This window comes from Apostichopus japonicus, chromosome 7, assembly GCF_037975245.1.
Source record: "Apostichopus japonicus isolate 1M-3 chromosome 7, ASM3797524v1, whole genome shotgun sequence".
In the NCBI taxonomy this organism is placed as follows: Eukaryota; Metazoa; Echinodermata; class Holothuroidea; order Aspidochirotida; family Stichopodidae; genus Apostichopus; species Apostichopus japonicus.
The window spans coordinates 23,586,954-23,613,404 of NC_092567.1; the positions used below are offsets into that span (position 1 = coordinate 23,586,954).

General features: G+C 34.8%; 2 protein-coding genes across 2 annotated transcripts; both read right to left on the reverse strand.

Annotated features, from left to right (window-relative positions):
* Nucleotides 1-957: 957 nt before the first annotated feature.
* On the reverse strand, nt 958-17,367 carry LOC139969801 (uncharacterized). The gene is made up of 19 exons (XM_071975081.1): nt 16,977-17,367; nt 15,544-15,635; nt 15,221-15,365; nt 14,646-14,746; nt 14,064-14,084; nt 13,459-13,485; nt 12,822-12,889; nt 11,653-11,804; nt 11,337-11,440; nt 9,822-9,832; nt 8,695-8,857; nt 7,752-7,824; nt 7,474-7,571; nt 6,736-6,852; nt 5,739-5,965; nt 4,757-4,940; nt 3,457-3,588; nt 2,603-2,665; nt 958-1,601 (listed from the first exon to the last, which is right to left on the reverse strand). Exons 2-19 carry the CDS (start codon nt 15,586-15,588, stop codon nt 1,506-1,508), a joined length of 1,827 nt encoding a protein of 608 aa, XP_071831182.1. The 5' UTR covers nt 15,589-15,635; nt 16,977-17,367; the 3' UTR covers nt 958-1,505.
* A 2,710-nt stretch (nt 17,368-20,077) lies between these two features.
* LOC139969802 (thymocyte nuclear protein 1-like) lies at nt 20,078-25,106 on the reverse strand. Its single transcript, XM_071975082.1, has 5 exons — nt 24,883-25,106; nt 24,136-24,257; nt 23,434-23,598; nt 22,526-22,772; nt 20,078-22,286 (listed from the first exon to the last, which is right to left on the reverse strand). The coding sequence occupies exons 1-5, from the start codon at nt 24,923-24,925 to the stop codon at nt 22,216-22,218; spliced, it is 648 nt and encodes a 215-aa protein (XP_071831183.1). The 5' UTR covers nt 24,926-25,106; the 3' UTR covers nt 20,078-22,215.
* Nucleotides 25,107-26,451: the final 1,345 nt, after the last annotated feature.

Here is a 26,451-nt window from a genome sequence, read left to right on the forward strand (position 1 = left end):
CAGAATCTTCTAATATCAACTCTCTTTTTCTCTTTTTCCTTGTGTCTCTATTTATTTTTTTCTTTCATTTTTTGTATTTTGTTGTGCTAATTTTGCTAAGGCACCTCTGGAAGTCTGTCACAGTTGACATTCTGAGTAATAAATAACTTTAACTTTCATAAATATTTGCAAACTTGTGCAATGCTGTGAACTATGACATATATTAAATTTTTCTTACATTAGATACTTTTGATAATTTATCAAATTAAAGCAATAAGTATAATTTCGAAGACCTTTTAAGAAAGTTACTTCTTATTCTGATGAAATTAATCCACCTAGTCATTTGAGTGATCACATTCTCTTGGCATTTACAGGCCAAAAGTTTAAACTTTATCCATGCCATAGGGAACATTGCTCTCTACAAACGCAGAGATGATCCCTGATTCTGACAGACCTGCGAATATCGAATAAGGTTTAACAAGTTTGATTCAGGGTTGCTTGTTCAAGCATGGTCTCTCTTCATATTAACATTTCTAGGTTTTTGGGTCCAGGTCAAACTTGTTTTTATACTACAGGTGTGATTCACAGCTGTGTGTTGAACTAAGAGATCTGTGTTTGATCTTGATCAATGGTAAACAGGCTCTAAATGATTCTACTAAAATAAGGTACTAGTTTCACTGATCCATTCGCAAGATGCACTGTCTTTCATCCTTTAAATTGTTCAGTATTTTGTTTTAGCAAATAACTATATGGAAAGATACTGAACAATCCAATAATATGATTTGGTAGCGAGGGAAATGTATGGTTAGATAGTACACCGTAAAATGTAGGAAGGCAGAAAGATAACCTAGAACACTATGTATTATAACTGCATCAAGTTACACTGTTTGAGTACCTTATACATCATTCTTCTAATTTGTTATTTAATGGAAAATTAGGAGTCAATCTTTTTCCATTTCTTTTTTGAAACAAAAGTAATTTGACTAGAAAACAATCAACGAGAATGTGAACCTTTTTTGTTTATGATGACTGAGGAATACAATTCAAGAAGTATTATTCAGGTATATACCACTCACTTTAAAAGTACAAGAGCAGGGAGCGATCTGCTCATTATTTTTGGATTCAACATCAAAGTAGGATGATAATTTTCTCAAGTTTCTGCTCAAACCATAGCAGCCATTGAACAGTTAAAATTCCTATCTGAAGGCTTTAACCTTATTACAATATTTTAAACAAAACTTAACTGAAGATGACAAATAAAAAGTTAACTGTTTAAATGTGCTAACATCATTCATGAGTGCTGCGTACTTTAGAACATAACAGTGGCTCAGACTAAAAGTGAAATGAGTTCCTAAGAACAGAACAGTTTCATCTTCACACGATCAAATACTCTACATCTCTTTAAAAATGTTGAAAAAATACCAATGTTGTCTTGGTTACCCTTCTTGCATATTTCTTGCATGTAATAAATGATATATTAAAATGCTTTCTGAAAGTATATAAAATTCAAATGACAAGAACCAAAACTACACAACCACTGGCTTTGACACTGAACTAGCCTTACGCCTCTTTCTACCTTTCTGGGAACCAGTTTCCTGGCTATCACTGATTTCAAAGTCATTCTGTAAAGAAAAAGAATGAAGAATGACAAAACACACACACACAGAAAACAATAATAATAATAACAATATTTAGATTAATAAAGCGCAGATTTATGTAACGATAACTGTCTCAAGGCGCATCACTATACTACCCTGGTCAACAATAACCTGTCAAACATAGAGACAATCCATCCACATGGCAGCAGCTAAACAGCACCCAGCTCACAATTTATCTCACAGATTATTATCACAATTAGTAATGATCAATTGTTCACATGTTCTCAGAAAGTAACTTAAAGTTGTCCAGAATGTAAGTTTTATTTAAAGCTATGGAGTATTTCTCTAAATAAGATTGCAACCAATCCAAGATACTCTCCCAGATTTCCTTTACTAATCAAAGTTAATGAGCAAGTCATTAATGATTCCATTTAGTTATTGAAATTTCATATTAGCAATTTAATAACATAGTGAATGAAAAAGTAAAAATTTTGGATATTTAAGTTACATTAAGGGAAACTAAAGAATTTAATATAACAACCTAAATTATGATGAGATTCCAATATCAAATGGCACTGAATTTAACCCAACTCTACCCAAACCTGCTTCAATCCTTTTATATTGCTTGTTCAATTACACAGAAGAAGACACTCTGATAATTGAAATGTAGTTTAACTAATCTGTACTAGCTGTAAATACTGACAAAAATTCAAAACAAGCAAATATGCTGGATGAGTTTGCACTACTGTTCCTGTTAAGGATATCTATTATTGATGGCTTATATTCTTTGCAGGATGCAAGAGAAGCCACAGTTGGTACTTTGATTGCAGTTAAAAGTACCAAAACTAATCTGTTTTTTGTGGATGAAAATTATGATAAAATTATCTAAAGAGACTAAAGAGACCACTGCAGGTGTTCTTATTTAGTCTGTGTAATAACCACTATTACGACTCTCCTACAGCCAATGAATATTACTGCAGAGCGCTTACAGGACTGATACAACATAGCAAAGCTGGAAATCTCACCCCACTTATGGATGCTCTCTTCCTTGATTTCTGTTTCTTTGAGTTTACTGGTTTTATCGGCAGCTGGAGAGAATAATACATCACACGTCAGACTTATTTAAAATGGTGATTGTAAACAGAAATATAGTATGTATCGCTGCATATCATTTACTAGACCACTGTTGCTCCTGAATCTACCATCAGGATTTTAACTCAAGCCATAAACATAACATTTTATTCAATGGCAGTTTACAAGCAACTTTTAAATCCTCAAAACTGGACTGATATTTGTAACTGCACACAACAGGTTCATAATTCAGTGTATTTAGAGTTTTGTGGGAAATTAGCGTAGTCACTTTCCACCAAGTAATTTAGAATTATCGGCATAGAACGGACAACTCTGTTTTATCTTTACAGTGTCGAACATTTGGTTTACATGAAAAACTCTTGACACAAGATCTCAGGCAAAAGCCAAAGATGTATCACAGGGTAGGCCGTAGGCCTATAGGAAATATTTTATATTTAATGCAAGCATCACACTTTGCAGTCAAATGAAACAAACAGAATCAAAACAATAGTCCAAGGCACATGAGTGAGAAACATCCTGAGTGTCAAAACAGCATCGTTCAAACAGGTGTGACAATCAGTTTGAGGGTAGTGAAAATAAGGGCATCGTACATTTTCTTGGAATGGTAGAGAGTGCTGCTCTTTGATACGAAACAAGCTCTAATTTTGACTGAATTTCAACCCTGTTGGAAATATCTTCTATTTACAGCTAAAGACTGACTAAAAACAGAGCAAAAAACAAGACAAAATAATTAAAACTTTTAAATGCAGCATTAAACAAAAAGGTTAAGTACAGACGGACTATTTACCTTCTTGGTTTTTGTGTTGGATGGATTATCTCCCTTCTCTGTAATCTGTAAGCTTGTTAATCCCTTTCTCTTTGATCTCTTGCTCCTTGAGGAAACATCCATCTGAGCTGTCTTCTCTGTCAGACTCTCAACCTGTCAACAACAATGATAAGTAAACAAGTCAACAGAGTTGATTTCAACTATGAGGACTGGGCCCTATTTCATAAAAGTTAAGAACATTCTTATCTTGGAATTAAGAACATTCTTATCTTGGAATTAAGAAGAATAATCTTTCTTAAGCCTGTAATTGTTCTTAACTTTAAGAACATTCTTATCTTCTATTTCATAAAGCAACTTACGAAGTTTCAGAGAAAGTTGGCGCTACAGGTCAAAGGTCAAATTCAGCCTCTTTCAAAGTTATAAAAGATACAAACTTTTAATAAATTCTTAAATAATTGTTCGTAACTTAAGAAGATTAATCGTTGGTAAGATACAAACTATTTCTTGTTCAAACTTCTTAAGTGACTTACGAAGAATTATTTAAGAAGTTTCGTAAGTAATCTTTACAAAATAGGGCCCAGATGTTACTTCTTTTAGCTTTTCTCACAGACTGGTAACATGCAGGTTATGCCTTGTGATATCAAATCAGTAAGAAATGTCATGTAATAGCAAGTCTGTAAGGTCTTTTAAATATTGACATTCTAGATTTGATATAGTCTGTGCCACTTCCTGTTATCAGCCAGCATGATGTTTCTATTCAACTCCTCCACAAACCTGTGTCCAATTAATAAAATCCAAAACTGCAGTGACTTTTAAGGAGAATATGTGAAGTGTACATGATAAAACCTATGATCTATAAACTTTTTCAAAAAAAGAATACTGCAAAGAATCTTGCATGAAAGATCCAGCTGGGTATCAGCTGAACTCATCACTTCCACAATGCTAGACCCTCATCACTTCAAAAGCAACCATTAAATATACCAACCCATAGCACTGCTACAAAGTTTTTAATTCCAAAAAGAACATACAAACAAGGTGGGAAAGATTTCAACTCCATATCAGTTTCAAAACTTTTAAAAGAATCCTGAGTGTCAATACAGCATCGTTCAAGCAGGTGCGACAATCAGTTTTAAGGTAGTGAAAATAAGGGCATCGTACATTTTCTTTGAACGGTAGAGAGTGCTGCTCTCTGATAGGAAACAAATTCTAATTTTAACTAAATTTCAACTCGCTGGAAATTTCTTCTTATTACAGCTAAAGAACGAAAGAGCAAAAAACAAGACAAAGTAATTAAAACTTTCACAAGAATTCAGCTGCTTACTTCATTCTGGTGTTTATTTGTTTCCATTTCTGTAAGCTCAGGCTCTGGAATATTTTCATCCTCCTCATCCTTCCTTTGCAACTCTTTCTTTTCTGTTTTTGTTTCTGTTTCAGATGATCTCTTTTGAAAATATTTCAAAAAACCTTCTGATTTTATTTTCTTCACTTCCACAATTCTACCAGCCCTGTTTGAAAGACAAAACACTCTATTAGAATTACTTCATATACATTGAATGTTTTTTTTTTATGACAACAGGTTATGGGGATGATAACACTTTTGTTGTCAAGTATTGGCTATGTTATAAATGTTATAACTGTTCAAAGAGATAACACTGATGCTGCAGCAAATGTGTGTCGATATTGATAGTGATCTAAGGCCATGTATATGTTATGGTTTAAGTTGCACTATGCAATCTAGCACAGAGTTGGGGGAGGGTTGTCCTGAGGTCTTTGAAACTGACCCTCATATATTGGGTCATTTCCCAGAAAAACTTACAAGTGAATGGTGCATAAATAACATCCAAACACAAGATTGTGCTAGTAAATACTTTTGATTTTTGTGTTGGGTTGAAAAGTCGGGTTACACCCCCCACCCCTTCCCTGTGGTGACATCATGTTACCAAGGTAACAGGTTCTTTACATCTCCACTGCAATACATGCATATCCTTGTGTTAGTACATATCTAATAATATGATCTATGTATGTCCACAGTCATGATTCATTCAAATGCATTTCAAAGAACATCTTTCAGCATAAACTTAACAAGAATTATTGTTTTGCAAGTTCTTGTCTCCTGTATTATATCTTGATAAGTAAACAAATATTGTCAGACAGGGATAATGTATGATACCAATTCATACTGGCAAATACTTTAGATTTGCAAACTGGGTGATCATTTTTATGTCCGTTTGAGTCTCCATTGTAGGCCAATAGGAATGTACAGGTTAAACACAGTACTGAACCAAGTGTGTAGTAATCTTTACCTTCCTCTTCCTGCTGCCTTTACAAATCCTTCCTTCTCCAACCTGTTTAGAAGACCCCTTGCCACTGGTACTTCTACTGACAATCTTTTGGCAAAGCTAGGAAGCAATATTTTGGTAAATTCTGTTGCAGCAATTAGAGATCTTCTCCAAAGGCACAGAGCTGTGGCATTTGCTGGTTTAAGATTGGTCAAATATGGATCAGTTGGTGTAAGGTTCTCAGGTGATTTCTGAAAAAAAAGATGAATGTTTACTTCTGAAGCAACATACAGAGGAACACTGTAGACTGACTTTCTCACTCATCTAGCATACATGTATATCTAACCGAAGTGAGTCAATTCTCTAAATCAAACCTTTTTGCTCTTCATCTTGATCACCCTCCAGTGGCAGATGTTGTCCCCTGGGGTATACATGGAGGAGGTATATATTCATTTAATTTGTTTTATTGCCAATTGTGTACTATGGGAAGGAAGTCTCCAATAAAGTCTTAAAAAGACTTAACAAAGTAGGAGACTCCCTGGAAGAAAATAAAAAAATATATATTTATAAAAAATATAAATAAATAAAACAATAAAAAATAAATAAAAAAAATGAATAAAAAAATAAATCAGGTATCCTCCTGACATTTGCGAAATTTGAATAAGGGTGCTTAATTGCATAAGATATGTTATAGTTTGGAACTCTTGAAGTATTTTATGTTCAAAAGTTCTCCACTTTTATTCCACAATGTTATTTTTGTTCCTACAATTTCTTTGACGGCCGTCCAAAACATTTTGGCGACCCTTAAAATAGTCGCAACCCCCACTTTGAATACCAGGGCTCTAACACAATGGTTTACCAAACTAACAAACCTTAGTCCAATGTTGGAAAACAAACAACAAAGATGACATGCAGGGATCAAGAATATTCTATATTGTTTCATCTTCTTGGGGTTAAACTGTTTGTTTCCTACAAGTAGATGACTCTAAATGCATTATACAGCTGAGTGAGAGGGTCTTACCTTTGCACAAGCATAGCAGAGATGCTTCGAGGGAGCCTCCTCTTCAGATAATATCTTGTAACAGACGGCATGCTGCCATGTTTCACAGTCTTCACATCGTATCATCAGTCCATCATCCTATATGAAAGAGAAATTTATTTCAAAGGTTGCCAAAATACAGCAAAAGAAAACTTGTGTCACAGGTTCAAAATTCATGTATGGAAACCTGTAATTATCCCTGAAAATGCAAGGAATTTTGTTTAAAATACTACATTCTATGGTACAGCTGGTATTCCCTTTGAGGATTAAAGCAATTGGCCTATATGAAAACATTCTACCAGAAAAATGAACAAAATGCAAGCATCAATGAAGGTTTAATCTCAGCTTCAAATATCACTTTAAGAATCAAATGCACCAATAACAATACAAAATAGAACACATTCTATGTTTACATGAGAACAATCCAGCAAGATAAATGAAAACTTAAGAAAAAGTTGAGTTGATGCAATTCATTTTGTTACAACAGTTATCTTTTTCCTTTTTTTTCCTCAAATTCAAAGCTTCAAATGGTGTCAATTTCTGAAGAGTTCTTCTCAAAAGGAAATGAAAAGTTTCCAATGTTGTTTAATACTATTTTTAGATTGTGTGGAATATCTTAAAAGGTGCAATGTAATTAATTGAAAGTGTACCTTCCACTTTAAATATCTATTTAAAGCATTTATCGAAGCTAAATCATAATCATGTTAAACGTGATGTCACCTCTGCTAATCCACAGGGACACTTGACAGGGTATTCATCCTCAGACTGTTTGGCTTCTTCAGAGGTTGGTTTCACCAATGCAGCTTCACTGGATTTATCTGCAAGGTTCAACACATGGATAGTTTCATTAATTAGGATTTTTTATTACATATTTTACCATGTTTTCTAAAAATCTTCAAACATAATCAGAATTCTACATACGATACTGTGCCTTATTTTTGAGTATTACATGATACGTCCAACGTGAACTAAAATAGACAATTAAAAGAAAGTTATACCTGGTAAGACAGGACTTTCAACAGGAACATTATCACAGTTCTCAGGTTCTTGACATTTGTCATGTTCTGCAGGCTGAAAGTAACAAGAAATGCAAAGTTAGAAGACTAATAATAAATTTCAAATTAAAAGAGGATACTGGATTTAAATATAAATACAAATATAAAAATATTAAGTAAACTAAACCACTCATTGAATTTTAACTCTACATCATTCTGACCAAGCCATTTCATTTTCTCACATAATTTGATACCCATTGATCTACATACCTATGTAGATCAGGCCTTGAAATTCAGGCTATTTATTGACTAAATGCTTGTGCATCTTTTCACATTGATAGTAGGGACAAAAAAAAAAGCCTCTTCCATTTTTTTGCCAGTAGTCATTTAAGAACATTAACACATGACAAGTCAGTTAACAGTGATCAGTCCGAGAATCGACATGATTTCTACATCATTTTAAAGCTTATTATCAGCCAAAATTATTGATCTGCTCTCACAGTAACTATGTGTGTTGTAATTCAGGAAAATACCAGTAGGAACTTCATCTAAACCAGTAGATATTACAAGCACTTGCATCTTTTGGCAAGTTGCTTAAATTGTGATTTATACAACTAGTCATTTCGTTTTTTTCATTTTTTTATTTATTACTTTTACTTTTATTTTTTTACAAATTCTGAAGTAATAAAGACAATATTGCCTCCAACAAATTTAATGTATTATTTTATTTTTTATTTAGAAACCTTTGTGTTTATGACAACTTTTCTCTGTTTTTGGAGTGATTGGGGGGACTTAAGTAACAGATTGATATTTTTTTCAGCCCCTTTATATTTCCTTTCATACTGGAAAATAATTGTTCTACCAGATTGTAGCAAAACCAATGTTAAAGACAGTTTTAAGTAAAACAGATATACCAATTTTGTCATATTCAATTTTCAGAACACACCTGTTTCTCCTGAATAACGTCCACTTCTTCATCTAGGCCTTTATCAATGATTTCTTCAGAAGAATTTTCTACATCCTTGACTACTTTCTCCTTCTCTTTCTCCTTCTCCTCATCTTCATTAATATCAAATTGACTCTTGTCTGTTTTCATTCGTACCTTTACTCTGTAATTTATAAAGAAAATGTGTCAAAATTAGAAAAGTACACACACTGACTGTAATAATCTTATAAAACTAATTGTGAAATGAAATAAAGTTAGTTTCTTGAACAGTTGTTAGCAATAGCACCATAGCAAGTTTTACCATCAAATTAGACCTTTGTACGTGGGTGATGTAAACACATGTTGTTGTGTCTCTAGTGATACCATGCTACCTGTACAGTATTCTTCATAACTAAAGGTACCTCTATCCCCTAAATTACACCCTCATTGCTATAACTTACACAGCACCTCTGTGCCCCCCCCCCTTCTGCCACCCCACCTCATCACTATTTTAATAACTTAAAAGGCTGTAAATATGATTTAGAAGAGATGCCAACAAAATTTCAATTAAAATTGAGGAATTGGTAGTGGATTTATTTTACTGCTCTATTGTAGCATGATATATTACCTTTTCTGGGCATATCACAGCTGTTAACTGATTCAACTTCTATACAATTTCATATCTAAAAGTCATTTGATGCTAACCCTTCATTTTACAAGTGGCCATGTCAACATAGTGAATCCCAACTTTGAGGTTAGAAATTTCGATACGTATTAAAATGCTGCAGATAATACGTTTCTGTGTACCAAAAATTGCAATATGCATTAGTATTTGTGATGCAACATTTTTTTTGGCTGCATCATACTGCTATAGATATCCAAACAAGATGGACTATTCTTAGTCACATTAACTAAATGAAGCACTTCACATTATTATTAGATTTAAAATCTGTACTTTGTATCTTTACATATACGTATTTATATATATTTATTTATATATATGTTAGCATATGCAGTAGTTGGAATACAAAAGAATATATGATTAAAACTTAAGGATTTTCATATCCAAAGTAAGACATTACTATAACACAAACAATCATAGTGGGGTTAATGTGGTACTATAATTACAACTACAGATAGACACTTACGTGTGAAACGGCTGTCCAATAAACCATGAGGGCGAAAAGAAAAAGAGAAAAAAATCAATTAATGATTCAGCCTCTGAAGAAGATCCTGCTACGATTGAAACGACAGGCCCACTTACTTTAACACATTCTCTTACAGAGGCTCTTTAGTAGACAAGCAGTTTGCTAACAGTTTTTGTAATATTTTGAAAATAAATTAAAGCAGTAGAAGTCAGTAAATATAGTGTCCTGTGCCATTTCAAATTGTAAACATGTTCAATTAGAAATTTTATGCCTGTGAGCAAGAACTGATCTTAACAGATCTCAACTGAACTTAAAAGTTTGACCCTGCATAACCACATGTACACATAAACATGGATAATCGGACAACTGGTGTAGAATTATCAAATGAAACTATCATTTCAAGTTAAGAAGCAATTATAGGCAAATATGAGTACTAGGACAAAACTCAAGTTCAAATTTATGCAAAGAGACATGTAAATGCATATGAAAGCACAGCGAATTATTGAATCGGGTGTGATTGGTGGGAATGCAAGCAAAGCGGAACATGTGAAGAGATGGTTTGAGATCCCACTTGTCCACTTACTCTTCAACATTTTACCGAAGATGACTAACAAGTGGTTTCAAATTTGCCGATGTGACAAGTTGTACTACAGTTTACACTTATCCTTTGAAACATGAGAGAGAAGCTAGTAATTTCTAGTTGTAAATTATTATTTTATGGTCCTAAATTATAAGGATTGTCGGACTCAGATTGAACTACAGAAAAGGAAACCAGGCAGTCCTTTGGAAAAAATAGTTTCATCAAATTGCCCTGAAAGTGTCAACATATTATTTACTAAGGTTTAATCACTATTTACATGACACATAGATCATCATCAAGAACTCTTATCTAAATGGAGGGATCAAATTCCCAGAGGAGTATATCTGCCACACATATACACTAAATATGAATCCGATTGAGATCAATGATGCAATGTTGCTTGACACATATTTGCAATGCACCCATCCCTTAGTACATGCATCGACAAGCACTTCACACCAAAATATAGAAATTGTACAACCTGTTTATGTTCACAACCAAGGTGACTTTTCAGGAAACCACAGAAGAAAAGTCCAAATGGATGGTGGAACAGCCGACTTCATTATCAGCCCTTTTCTGACTCCAACAGTCACCATTGAGTTGGGATGCTTGCCACGAACATTACTTGATTTCTAAAAGTTCTGTACTGTACCCCTAGCATTGCTGAGAGTAAACTTTCTAACCTTGATTCAGATTTCAATGGTGCACATGTTAAAACTATTGATTCACACTTTGATTTAAAAGGAGCAACTTTTGAAGAAATTCATGATGAAGATTTTCCACATTTTTCTACAAATATTGGCAATGTTTCTTTATCTACCGGAACACTGGCTACCCTGCAAGCCATTTGGGTGACTCTATAAACAATTGCGACCCCCAGTTTGAATACCCTGGGTGTATAAAATGCCTAAGTAGTTACTTTGCTGAGTACTTACAGTTGTGACATCACCAACTCTAATGTTCATTGGTTCATCTTCATAGGTAAAGTTGTCCGATGGAGAAGCCTTGAAACCAGGAGGTTCATAATCTGTTGGGGTGACTGTTTGAAAAGGGATACAAATATTTAATATGTAAATTATGTTCTCACTTTCAGTAATATCCAAACAACCAAAAGCAAACTTATATTGTGTACACCCTTAGAGTTGGTTGAAGATGGAGTATAAATGATTGAAACTGTATTTTCCCTCACTCTCTCCACCTCTCTCTCTCTCTCTCTTTTTAATAAATAAATCGCAAAAGGGAAACAAGTACCTTCATCATAGTAAAGAAGTTTCATGGTCATCATAGCCTCATCTGGTAAGAGTTTAAGAGACTGAGTCAAAACAATGATAGTACGTAGTAGTCGAAGAGTTGCCTTCTTTGTCTCCTTTGCTGAACCAGCGCCACTAATTTTGTTTTCATTTCTGTAAGATCAAGAAAGACCAAAGATTTACACATTTACAAAAATTTAAAAATTCAGAAAGTTCATCTGAAAGTGTTTTACACAACAGTGAGTGCAAGACAAGCATACATAATGGACACATGAAGCTTGGGCATTGATATCAAAACTGAAGTCTTCTACATGATGTGGTACATGGTTTTTGTTAATTAAGGAAAAAATTAAAATTTTAGATGTGAAATAGTGTCTGAGAATATTTAGGCTATAAATTAGGTCTATAGTTAGATATACATGCAACATTGAGCTAATAGCTATAGTTAATGTTTTATGTGTTCAATCGGAAGGTGTGGAATCTACTTTGAACCCCCCCCCCCTCACAGACTCCCTGGAACTGTGTCTGCATTTGGCTGTTCCTAATTAGCAAGTTACAAATCATTTACCAGATACAAATGCTGTTGTGACCTACAATCTTAATTCAATTGATATTCTTTCACTTGTACATTTGGTGCCTATAATTATGCCTAAGTGTATAACTTGTGGTGCAATCTTGGCTGACTACCATAACAGACTACAGTATGTTATTAACCTTACTTCCTCTTTATCAGTCAATGAAAAAGACAACATTTGGGCAAATTCTATGCAAGAATGCAACTTAGGTGTAAATTTTGTTATAAATACATACTGCAATTTACTTTTGCAGTTTATACAACACCTTAATTATTTGGTATTCTGGTCACTTGATTGGTCAATTGCTCGTTGATTGCATGCAAATCCGCTTTATTCCACTCTATGAAATAGAACCATGGGTTATACTTTTTTGGTAGCACTTTTTTCAATGGTAAGAGAGCAGAGAAACCTGTCTGTTCAAAACGAGGCGCAGCCGAGTTGAATGGAACAAATTACATCTTTCAACTCATGAAATATTTGCACTATTGCACTCATAACCATTCACTATTTGTAAAATAGTAACCGATTGATGAAAGCAAGATCTTGTACATTAATTCACGGTCTAGAGACTGGAAGGAAAATTTGATATAATCACCTGTAAATGTCCACACTGGGTCCACTTTCAGTGTAGCTAAATTTGAAGGTGTATGACTCGATGACAGTCTATATGACAAGGAAAAAGCAAACTATTTTGTAGGAATTGTTGATATTAAAATGCATATAATGGAAATACTATCTACTGTGGTGGTCCATATCAACTGACACCTTTTCACAATAAGCTGGAAATTAGATTTAACACAACCCTATACATGTTAATGAAAATGAAAATGGGGGAGGGGAGGGTTTGTGAAGCATTTGATTGCTACTTTTCTCCATAGGTGGAAGTTTACGATGCAGTACATTAAAAGTAATTATATAAAGTATTTCACGATATACTACTGCAACGATTATAGGAAGACATTAGACAGAATTCTACATTATGTCACAGGCCAAGGAAAAATTTGATTGCTACTAATGTCTATTTATATCTTTTCAATTTTTCAAGATATTCAGCTTAAAATATGCCATGTCTCTGGCATGGTCCTTTAAGGATAAACTGATGATGCTGTTGGTTCCTCATTGCAGGCTTAACTGTTAATGTCAATCATTTTCTAATTTCTAATAACTCAACCAAAACATCATGGCAAATAATTAAATTAAGAAACTTTATGTTATTAGTGGCAAGAACTTACATCAGGATCATCAGAATCGATATAGAGCTGATGGTGAAAAAAAACATTCAATATCAAATAATTCAGTATTTCTACAGCAGGCAACTAAAGAAGTAGAATAGTTTAGTGTAGTTTCTTGAAGCAACCACATCATTTTCTGAAAGTAAAGATTTTCTGGAATTTTTGTTAACAAGAAATTGTTTTGGTTCTACCTAGAGCTGTAAATTCATGTGATTTGAATAATGTTCAGTGTCTCAGTAAATCATACTAAAACAGGCGGAAAGATTTGTAGTAACTGGTGTGAATCATAGAATGGAAGACATAGTGAACTGTGAATCTGTGATCATGTACAAATTTCTGTACAAACGTATTTGCAATATGGGAAAGTGTCATAGAAACTATTTAGCCACCCCCCCCCCCCTCCCCTCCCATCACTTCATATTATTTATGTGGTTCATAGGCAATACTCTTGAAGAAAGTTTCAACAATACTATATGGGAAGTAGCTGTAGTCCTGAGTCTGATACTTTTTGCTGCAGTGCACATACAGACAGTCAACTCAATTCCACCACACATCAAACTGTCACAAGAGGACCATTGGTAACCGAAAATAGTGTCACTACTCACCCCAATAATCAATGCTCTGAGCTATAAAACAAGAGGAAACAGAAACTGTAAATTAATTTCATATTATAAGTGGCTAAGTGTTAAGTGAAACCTCCCAATCAGTATCATTAATTCTACTGTACTGTACTGCACAATGAAATAAACGGATATGAAGTTAAAAAACAAACGTCCTAACAGGACTGAGATTTAGGTGATTCCATGTTTTTCACTACAAACAATACTCAGGCAGCTGGTTGCATTTCATCACTAAAGTATCATAGCACAATTCAGTTTTCCAGCAGACATCCTTGATGAACCAGTAATGTTCTTTATAATCCTACAAAGTATTTCATGTCATCCAAAGAATGGTTAAATTAGCTATGCCAAATTAAAAAATCAATTGGTGAAAAAGACTAGTTGGATTACCCTCATCAATTATACTCTTCTTTTAATTAATGCTCTATAGCCGGGGTATTCAAACTTCTTTAATTAGTGACCCAGTTTTCACCTTTATCATCTACCATCCAGTGACATATGTTGCAATGTGGAGAAGGGATTTGACTAAGAATTCAAACAAAACAGTATCAATTATCCAAAACTCACATATTTTTTATCCAAGGCATCAAAGCATCCCTTCATCCACTTTATGACACTACAAGCCCCCGGACAACTGCTATCATCTCTCAGAATTTTAAGGTTCAAATCTGCAAAGTAAAAGAACATTTTCCATATCAACTTTACATCACAGGTTTTATACCAAATAAGCAACATATAAAATGCTTCACACATTTAAACTGGCCCAGAAAAAATTAAACTGTGGGAAGTTTAAATAAAAATTCAGACATTTAACCACCTGGTTTAAACTCATGAATGGTCAGATGTTAGTTTCTTCAAGTGTCTTATAGCAGTTAGAGGGTTTATGGTCATCTTCATGATATGCTAAAAGCATATATTCATTTATTGAGCATATCAAAACAGAAAAAACTCTCTTTTGCATTCAATGAATTGAACTGAATTTATTTTCTTTAATATCCTTACATATAATAGCTGCAGTAGAAATGAAAGATACAAATGTTGAGAATGGCCCAACATGAAATTGTACATACCAGCCATAAGTATTTGTGTAAATAATACTATAAACAAGAAAGTATACTGTGAATCTTAGCTGAAGACAGTACCTTCCAAACATCTGTCTCCAAATGCATGTTCTGGAAAGATAGTCCTTAGATATGTTATTGTTGATACTCCCACAGCCAAGAGTTTCTTGACAAATAATGCCGACTGTTGTTCAGATATTTGCTCAGATGGAAATATTGAAGACCACTGAAAAAGAAAGGAACCACAGAAAAGTCAACATTTGATATCATATCTCATATATCAACTTTGCCTAATACACTTAAACCTCTGGGAACTAAAATGCACAACAGCAATATTACCAATCTAAAACATATCCAGATTTGAATGTCTGGGTGCAATAATAATAGCTCTAAATGGCACTTACTTGTCCAGCACTGGTCTGTGGTCTTACTGCTGTCTCCACTGCCATATTGTGTTTTCTACTCTACTAACTGATAACTTCAATAATTTCCCAACCTACAGATAAAGTAAAAATGAAGATTAAGTAACAAGGTAGATACCTTTTTTGTCATTTGTTGGGAGGGGGGGGGGATAGTGATAGGTTAGTGTCCTAGAAACCAGATTCTCTTGACATTTTGAAAACTGTGTCATACCCATAGGTCAAAGATACAGATGTTATTGATGGACATACCTCTTGGTGAAAACAAGAGTTGTAATGGCTATGGAAAAAAACAAATTTGATATTCACAGAAAATTTATAGAGACAATTTAAAGTCTCAAGAAGAAATATTTCTAAATTAATAACAGCAATGACTTTGCTCTTATTTATTGCATTATTCAGGCCCTGTCAGTCTTTGAGTTTGTGCCTAGACCTAGCCTCAATATTGTCAGAAATTCATTCTAGCTTAAATAATTCTATAAGTGCCAAGATGTAACAAAGTTTTGAAAAGAATGTCTATGCATGTGTTGTGTGTTGCATGGGTTGGTTCAAATGGGGTGTGGAACAGGCTAAATGGTAGTGATCACTTATTGTTTGCAAAGACAAGATATGTTTTCATCTTTGTGATACTCCAATTGGAGTAATTTAGAAACATAGACGATTCGATCTTGCTAGTTCGTCTAATTATTCTACTTAATATGAACTCTGACGTAGTGACAGATATTAATCCACCCCCCCCCATCCCCCTGTGACTGGTTTTATATATTTGTTACATAAGACTACAACTCTCAGGCACAAATCAGAAACCATGATGAATTTTTGGCCAACCACAGCCTACAGGAATAACTCCACTTAGCATAGTATTGAGCATCAGCAACTTTTTCTGGCGATGTCAAATTGTGGTTACTGTAAGCCTACCTAACTTGTCATTTATGCTAGGTAATGCTATCCAGCTACTGCAGCCGAGGTATGCATTTAACATCATCTTTTTTGCGTTTTAAGCTAAAGATATGTTTTCCTAGGTTATGTCTTTAGGCTAGCACTTGTACATAGTATAGCCTAGTCTAACAACAGTAGCAGTCACAACTTAAAAGTAACAGTTGCACTGTGTCAGTTTGTGCTTAATGTTATGTTGTTAATGTTATGCCATGCCCCAAATTTTATATATTTCCCTGTTTCTTACTCAGTTAGTTATGTCTGTGCCCTGTTACTGAGGCTTAAGTATAGTTAGGTCCAGCCCACTGTATGTCCTACAAAGTGCAATACTAGGCTATTGCTACTATTACTAATACTGACTTAGAAAACTAAAGTAAGCCTTACAACTTACAAATGCAAGTTACAGTAGGCCTAACAAATAACAGTTAGGGGGCCTAGGCCTACATCTTAACATTAGGCTTAACTGTACGTTAGTTCCTTACCAGACACTTGCGTTTGCCGTGCGTTAAAATACCGTCCTTGCTGTGACAGCAATCGGCAATTCCTGGAATCAGACTTTTGACAGATGCGGAAAGTTAATGCCCCAGATTACAAATTGAGGAACATTACTTTTTTGTTCATTTGGCTGTTAGTGTTACAATGTTAAGTTGATGCTGTGTTTAGCCATAACAAGTAACATTACATACACACAGGCTGCATTAGTACTAGGTACGTACCGTACCGTACCCTGGCTGTACACTTTTAGTCCAGATTATGACGTAATGATTTTCGCCAGGGTGAGTGTGGAATTCATTAGCTGTCGTCTGCAGTGATTACAATTGATATTTTGAATAACTATTTGTAAATCGTGGTCCAATTTGGCCATGCGTCAACAAAATTTAAAATACTAATATTTGGCAGGAAACTCATGGTCTGTTGAGTATTTACTTACAAAGGGAAGTACGATTCCAGCTTTCAAAATATTTCTCTCCGGATAGCAGACGACAACCGTGCAAAATATACGGACGTTCAAAGCGACCATACACTGACTTGAATGAATAGCAACACACATACGTCGCTCAACTCACATGCGGGCCTGTGCTATAAGCTATGTATTATGCTGTATTTTTCTATGAATCGGTCCATCGATACGGACATCCATATCTTATTGTAGTGCTTTGCCAAACAAATTGAAAGAATGACAAACAGAGAAATCACTCCAATCGTAAACTACTTGATAAACCACTAAACTGATTTATAACACTGCATGCAACAACCGCCCTATACTCCCTCCACTGACCTCTGCGCCCAAGTATACTCCCCCCCCCCCTCCTCCCACTTGATGGATCGGAAATCTACACGGAACACGTAGAACCCACTTATTTCTATGTCTGGTCTCGAATATGGTTGACCAAAAAACGGAATATGCCTGTTAGGCCTACGTAACGTACGGTCTCGCCTACTGTATAGGTCCGACAATACTACGCTACTGCTCCTACTGACATAGGTAGCTTGAGCCTTACAAGTTACAGTAGACCTAACAAATAACTGTTAGTCTAACATTAGGCTTAACTTACGTTAGTTCCTTACCGGACACCGTGCATTCAACGGTTGAAGTACGTTCCTTGCTGTGACAGCAATCGGTAATTCCTGAAACTTTAAAGCAGGTTTGGCAGATGCGTAAAATTAATGCCCCAGATCACAAATTGAGAAAAACATTTTTGGTGGTTACTTTTAGTGTTAAGATGTTAAGTTGACACTAGGCTTACGCATATATTCACTACTAACATTCATACACGCAGGCTATGGCATCGTATAATAAAGTAGACAGAGAGCTGCTACTCTAACGTAGCAGCTCCCTGAAGTAGGTACGTACCCCAGCTGATACACTGTAAGTTCAGATTATGACGTAATGATTTTCTTCCTGGGTGAGTGTGGAGTTCATTAGCTGTCGTCTGCAGGCGCGTAGCCAAGGGGGGGGGGCGAAGGGGAAGCCGCCCCCCCCCCCCGTGAGCATATTTTTTATATATTTTTTTTTTAATGTTTTTATGACATCGCTAGTAATTTCAAAAGAGAAAATGCTAAGATGCAACTTACAAGGCCTGGGAAGTGCCATATTTCCAGCGATCTGGGAGGCATTTTCAGCCAAAATTTTCTTGTACGCTTCGCGCCAATCATGGTGGCGCTACGCTTAGATAGTTTTGCCCTATCTACGGCTCTGATATTTTGCCTACATTTTCGCCCCTCCCTTGGCAAATTCATGGCTACGCGCCTGGTCGTCTGCGGTGATTAATATTCCTAACTTGAATAATTATTTTGTTACTCTTGGTCCAATTTGGTCGAGCGTCAACCAAAATTAAAAATACTTATATTTTGCAGGAAACTCATGGTCTGTTGAGTATTTACTTACAAAGGGAACCACGGTTCCAGCTTTCAAAATATTCCTTCCGGATGGCAGACGGCGACCGTGCAAAATATACGGACGTTCAAAGCGACCATACACTGACTTGAATGAATAACAAACGCACATACGTTGCTCAACTCACATGCATCGTGTGCCATACTTAAGAACTCTGATGTAGCCTATTTTTCAATAAAGCGGTCCATCAATACAGACAAACCAGCCCTATTATAGTGCTTTGCCAAGCAAAGTTAAGAATGACAAAACGGAGAGAGCACTCCAAACGTATAACCTATTGATAAATCACTAAACTAACTTATCAGTAACACTCAGTAAACAACCATACGCGCCTATCCCTCCACTGACCTCCGGGACTCAAGAATATTCCCCCATCCCCATCCAGGATCGGAATCTACACGGAACACTCACGTTTTAATTTGGTCAGTAGATATGCTAACCAGAATGCAAAAATGCATTGTGGTTTCGATGATGTAACATGAGCAGTTTTCTTCATAATTCTGACGTAATGTATAGTGAGAGTGTACATGTTTACAAGGGTTTCACGATTTGACCTCTGATGACACCAATGAACTTTGACGTCCACCAAAAACAATAGGCTCTTTAACTCAATGTGGTACTCTACACACTAAATTAGAGGTCGGCCCAAGCTTCCAGTATTGAGATATCGTGATCACAAGGTTTTCACAATTTGACCCCTGGTGACCTCAGCCCTCAACTAATAACAATAGGCTTCTTTTACACAATGTGGTACTCCTACACACCAAATATGAGGTCTGCCCATGCTTCCCTTCTTGAGATATCGTGTTTACAAGGTTTTCACAATTTGACCCCTAGTGACCCCAAATTACCTTTGACCTCCACAAAAAAAACAATAACCTCCTTGTACTCAACGTGATACTTCTACACACTAAATATGAAATTGGTCTGACATTCCCTTCTTGAGATAACATGTTTACAAGCTGGGCGTCACAACAAACTCACACACACCCACACACACACACACGCCATCATGAATGCAAAGGTTACGATTATCATCGAAACCAAAAACTGTTTCTGAAATAATCAATATATGCCAATGGTATCATCCCTTAAGATCGAGTTTGTTTGTAATTTCAGCTTGTGTAAATATCATCTTTTAAATGATGACAATACTAAAAGACAAAGAAAAGCATAACAAAAACATTAACAAGAAACAAATGAGGCTTTTAATTTTTCTGATCATAAAGAAGTAACAATTTGCATGAATATGTCAATATAAATGATAACATGAAGATATGAATATATGTAAATGATAACCAATGTCTAACTAAATAAAAAAAATGAGGCTTTTAATTTTTTTTCATAACAAAGTAACAATTTGCATGAATATGTCAATATAAATGGTAACATGATGATATGAATATATGTATATGATAAACAATGTCTAACTGGCAAAATAAATGACTTTTAATTCTACTTCTTTTTAATTTTACATCATATCGTACGTCTCTGACAGATCACATCTGATTATTCTCTTTAAGGAAACAAAAAGTTATAAAGCTTTTTAATTAGCTACTCATGAAACCACTCTTCAAACTTGCGACCAATGATTTCGCAGGCAATTCCTACTTCATGAACTATTATAGGTCATACTTTCATGTAAAGGCTAGTCAGGTAAGACTATTCTTATAGCCTTCTTATCAACTGGGAAAAGCATAGAAAAAATATATACACTAAGACTCACAAAGTGAAACCAAACTTATCGATTCTCCACCTCAACTTTCGTAGATTACTCCATTCTTGAGACGTAATATACTGAAAAGTGATTGATTGGTTCGAAAAAATGCTTTGTGCAATTACTTCTGATGTCACTGAGAATGAACAAATCAAAACATTTTAATCTTCTTCAAAAAGGAATGATTAACATATAGAACTGTTATCATATAGAGCTGTTTACTAAGCTACTCATGAACTCTTCAAACTTGCGACCAATGATTTTGCAGACAATTCCTACTTCATGAACCATTATAGGTCATACTTTCATGTAAAGGCTAGTCAGGTAAGACTACTCTTATAGCCTTCTTATCAATTGGGAAAAGCATAAAAAAAATATATATACATTAAGACTCACAAAGTGAAAACAAACTTATCGGTTCTCCTCCTCAAATCTCGTAGATTACTCCATTCTTGAGACGTAATATACTGAAAAGTGATTGATTGGTTCGAAAAGTGCTTTGTGCAATTACTTCTGATGTCACTGAGAATGAACAAATCAAAACATTTTAATCTTCTTGAAAAAGGAATGATTAACATATAGAACTGTTATCATATAGAGCTGTTTACTAAGCTACTCATGAACTCTTCAAACTTGCGACCAATGATTTTGCAGACAATTCCTACTTCATGAACCATTATAGGTCATACTTTCATGTAAAGGCTAATCAGGTAAGACTAGTCTTATAACCTTCTTATCAATTGGGAAAAGCATAAAAAAAATATATACATTAAGACTCACAGAGTGAAACCAAACTTATCGGTTCTCCTCCTCAAATTTCGTAGATTACTCCATTCTTGAGCCGTAATATACTGAAAAGTGATTGATTGGTTCAACAAAATGCTTTGCACTATAACTTCTGATGTCACTGAGTATGAACAAATCAAAACATTTTAATCTTCTTCAAAAAGGAATGATTAACATATAGAACTGTTATCATATAGAGCTGTTTACTAAGCTACTCATGAACTCTTCAAACTTGCGACCAATGATTTTGCAGACAATTCCTACTTCATGAACCATTATAGGTCATACTTTCATGTAAAGGCTAGTCAGGTGAAACTAGTCTTAAGTCTTTCTTATCATTTGGGAAAAGCATAACAAATATATATACATTAAGACTCACAAAGTGAAAACAAACTGATCGATTCTCCACCTCAACTTTCGTAGATTACTCCATTCTTGAGACGTAATATACTGAAAAGTGACTGATTGGTTCGAAAAATGCTTTGTGCAATTACTTCTGATGTCACTGAGAATGAAAAAATCAAAACATTTTAATCTTCTTCAAAAAGGAATAATTAACATATAGAATGGATTTTTTTTCTCCATAAGGCTCTTGTCTAGATTGTTTAGGTTAAGTGAACAGTTGCCAAATGGTTGTTAAAATAATTCTTTGTAAGCTCTCTCTTGCAAAATGTTATCATCTTATTATTTGATGATATCATTGATTTTTAAACCATTTTTTCCCTCAACTTTATCTTGACATCTTCTTATCTCTTCTCTTCCTGTCTTCTTAGATTCCAGTTTTGCCGAGAATCAAGATGTTTCTTCCATTTTTCGTCTCTCATGATTTCTCCTCCTTTAATTCTTCATCTGGATCTTTTTCTTCCAGTTGAAGGATAAACTTGAACTCATCTGAAAAAAATTACGTTTAAAACTGATAATTTAGTGCCTTTCTGGTCTGAGTTACCTAGTTTAAAACAATTTGAGAAGTGGCATTTGAAGTTTCACGATATCATACATGGTATTGTCAAATATTGAATATGATGTGATAATAAAATTAATTGAGTAATTAAGGAGACATAGTTAGAGATAAACCTAGTACTCACAAGAACCCACCACCACACCCCAAATTACATTATAGTTGAGCTCACCTTCTGTCAAAGGTTGAACCGATAATCGAGCCCTTGTAAACAGGGAGAGCTTCTCAAGGGGACCGCCATTTGTCTTATGTTCGAGGTGTATCTGCTTTAATTCCTTCAATGAAATGAAACGCTTCAATTTTCTGACATATTTGACATCTACCATGATCCACTTAGGGTCTTCCTTTGAACTTGATTTATCAAAATGAGGATCTTTGCTATCAAACTGTGTGTGATCAACATAACCTTCCTTAACAATCTGTAGGAAAACGAGAAGTGGGAAAACGAGATTATTAAACAAATGTTCGAGAACTAGATAACCATTACGGCAAGCAAAACATAACGAGAGGGCATTCTAGTAAGTAGCCTATCGCATTGCAAATAATCCTTCGTGGACAATTGATTGTGAGCTAAATAGTAACCTGTTTAACCTCACAACCTTAGTGAACTCTAGACTGAACAAAACTACCCACTACAATATCTTATTGCTTGAGTAAAGCAACGATGAGATATATCATAATTAGTAGTGATCTTTGAAGTTCAAGTGTTAACAGTGAATAACTGCTATGGGAGAAAATGCAGCCCATCAATTAAGAGAAAGATAAATATATGAAGTGAGCTGAGAATCTCAGACACACTTTGAAGCAGTACAGAAAACTTTACGGTAAAATATGGTACAGCATATACATAAAATAAAAATTAACCAAGAATCACTACATTTAGTCATTCCAATCTTTGAAATCTTGATTTGAAGTGGTATCAAGCATAAAGATATGATGAAGGGAGATTTGAAAATTTACATCAGATTATGTAACAATAACATCTCATTATTAATTCCTATTGATAAAACTGTTTAATCAATCAAATGATATTAGCAAATCTGTTTCTTGTTGGGGAGGAGAAGGAAGGGGTTAACTTACCTCTGTGATTCCCACAATTCCAGGTTCCTTACAATTGCTGTGATAATAGAAAGCAGATTGTCCAACTTTCATCTGATCTCTCATGAAGTTCCGAGCTTGATAGTTACGAACACCGTCCCAGCAAGTTGTTTCGTTTGGTTCCTTCTTGAGATCATCAAAACTAAACTAAAATTGAAGAAGATCAAATAAATATATTTTTTTTCAATATTACTTAAAATAGCTATTTCTGGTTTTAATCTAGGAACAGCTCTTAAATGCATTAAAAAAAAAACCAGAATGGCAATAACAAATTAATGAACAATCAATTGGTTATTGCCATTGTGATGGGTTGGACATTCTGCAATTGATTGGTAAAACTAGAGTGGGGGGATTTTTTTGGGACATATTTCCACCTTTTTATCAGAGTGTACATAGTCTAACTCTTCCTCCTTTTCTTCCAAGTATTTTTTACTTTTGAATATATTACATTAACATAGTTTTAAAATTGAACACTGCACATGAGTCCAAACTTTGGTCAAACACTACTAGTTAATTACCACTTTATCATAGAGGAATTAATTTTAGATGAAGTAAACATGAAAGATATTAATGGAGATCCTTTGGCCTTCCTCCTTTCATGGAGAAATTTTAATCATTGATAATCTGTGAAGTTACCAGTTAAGTGTTCATGGGTAAGTTGCTAGTATTAATAAACCAATTTACCTTCATTTCAACCCCATTTTCAATCCGACTCTCTGGCTCTGACTTCATCAACCATTTTGTAAATATTTTTGGAGCTGCCTTTGGTGTATCTTTTTTCTTCTGTAGCTTCGCTAGCTTCGCTACTGTGAGAATGAAAACAACATATATTTAAAAATATCCTACTGTATTTTGGTGTTTGGTAATTCTTGTTTAAATTGAGGGCTTGAAAGTCATCAGCAGTGGCCATAAATTCAAAAAAAATTGCTAACAGATATCAAAGTAACATTTTGAAGGTTATGACTCCCTATATTCTTCACATATATTGAGGAGTTCTTGCTTGGATAAAAGCATGTCACAATGAGATAAAATGACTAGGCTGGAGTGTGGCAGTTTACACATACTTATTTGGGCATGAGTGGCAAATATTTCATTCCTTAACAATAGAGTTGTCATGTAGGACTAAAGGTTAGGCTACTGTAGGTTTACTTTCACTTTTAACACTAGTGTTTAAGGCACATTTACTTGATAAGTTGACATTACCCATTAGTTCACTACACACAAAGATTGGTCAGAGGCAGAGCAAATGACTAACGAACACTGATTTCCAAAATAAACGTTGTTTACAAGCTTTTGTATCACCTTCGTACAATCAGGCTAGCTTTACATAAAGATACACACTGAAAATAATGAGGTAAACTTAATGAATAATAACCTCGACGTTACTTAAAGACAATATACTTGGTACTAGTTAAACGAAATATCACTAACATTTCGACTTCTCAGATTTTGCTTTCCTCTTTCCGTGAGGCATTGTGGATGATTTTCATAAACCTGAGTAGCGATTGAAATTCAAATTGGTTGGCTTGAAAACGGAAGTTGGATCTCGATGCAATTCACTTTTCAGTATCTTCACAGTTATCAATCTCTTCAATTTGTTATCTAGGCAGAATCTAGGCACGCTGCGTAATGAAGGGTGCACAGAAAAAATGACATCTAACGCGGTATCTAGAAAAAGTCGCATATTTTAACATAGCGCCATCGATAAAGAATTTGGTTGGAATGGAGAAACCCAAACATCGTGATAGCCACACACGGAAATAAAATATTGTGGTTTTCTTTTGTAGTCGACTCATAGAAATTGATTATCAATTTCTATGAGTCGACTAAATGTCATGCTGTATGATTACTACAATCATCTATATTTATCGTCAAACGATTCGGTTAGCTTAAAAACATTGGAGTAATGTTCAGGGAATGCCTTAGCTTTCAGAATCACAAAACAGAATTTACAACGATCATAGATTATCGAAGAAGCAAGTATTATACATTTTCCCATAATAGACTAAAATAACAAAATAAACCTAGAAACAAATTCGAGACATATAATATGGTATTACATTTTCAACCTATCTGAGAGCAGCAAAAAACCGTTGTATTTTTATTCTTTTGTCACAAAATAATAATAATACATCTGAAGTAGTAATCTAAGGCTAACATTGTTGATTGTTAAGAATTATTAGCCTGGTATGATATTGCAAAAAAAGAATTGCCATGATATTGGAAAACTTAAATATTCTGATTTAATTTGCCTGACTACATCTTGACAGAAGAAGGTTAGGCATGGACTTCGTGTCACGTGTTTAGACATCTAATCAAAGTTGGCTTTTACATTACACTAATGGAATTTTACGGTACATTTCTCACCCAGTTACACCCGGTCTGTCTCGGCTAGCCTCCCTACTTCACAAGAAGTTTTACCAATGCTTTCCGCTGTCTTTCCCAAGCTTACGCACACCGGCGAAATGAAGAATTTATATGTACATATTTTGACAGAGGTGGCCGAGGTAAATTTGGTATTGCCTCTAACAAATAAGGCTCACTCGTGATCAAACAAGACGGAATTTGTCTTCCTCGTTGACAAATTCAATTGATTTATTAAACCAATTGCAATGTCTGGACAAATTTGGAAGGTAAATTTTGAACTACTTTTGAAACCATAGGAAGCCTAAAAAGCTAAGCAAGATACGAAACATGATCAAACCCGTTCGACTTGAAATTGTAAGAGTTTGAAATCGACGACTGAAGCGTTGCTAATTTTGTTTACATATAAAAGCGTGGAGACGTCTCAATGGAACTTTCCGTTACACATTTGCCACATACTTTAACAATACTTCTTTTCAGAAATTAGTTGTAGGAGGATGGGGGGGGGGGGAGGGAGGGGAGGGGGCGCAACGGAAGCAAGCCGTGCCAGGAATTCTGAGTTGTAGGGTACCAAAAATATTAAGAAAGAACAACTGCACTTTAAATGAGGGGCACAATACTCGTGTCTATGTAAAT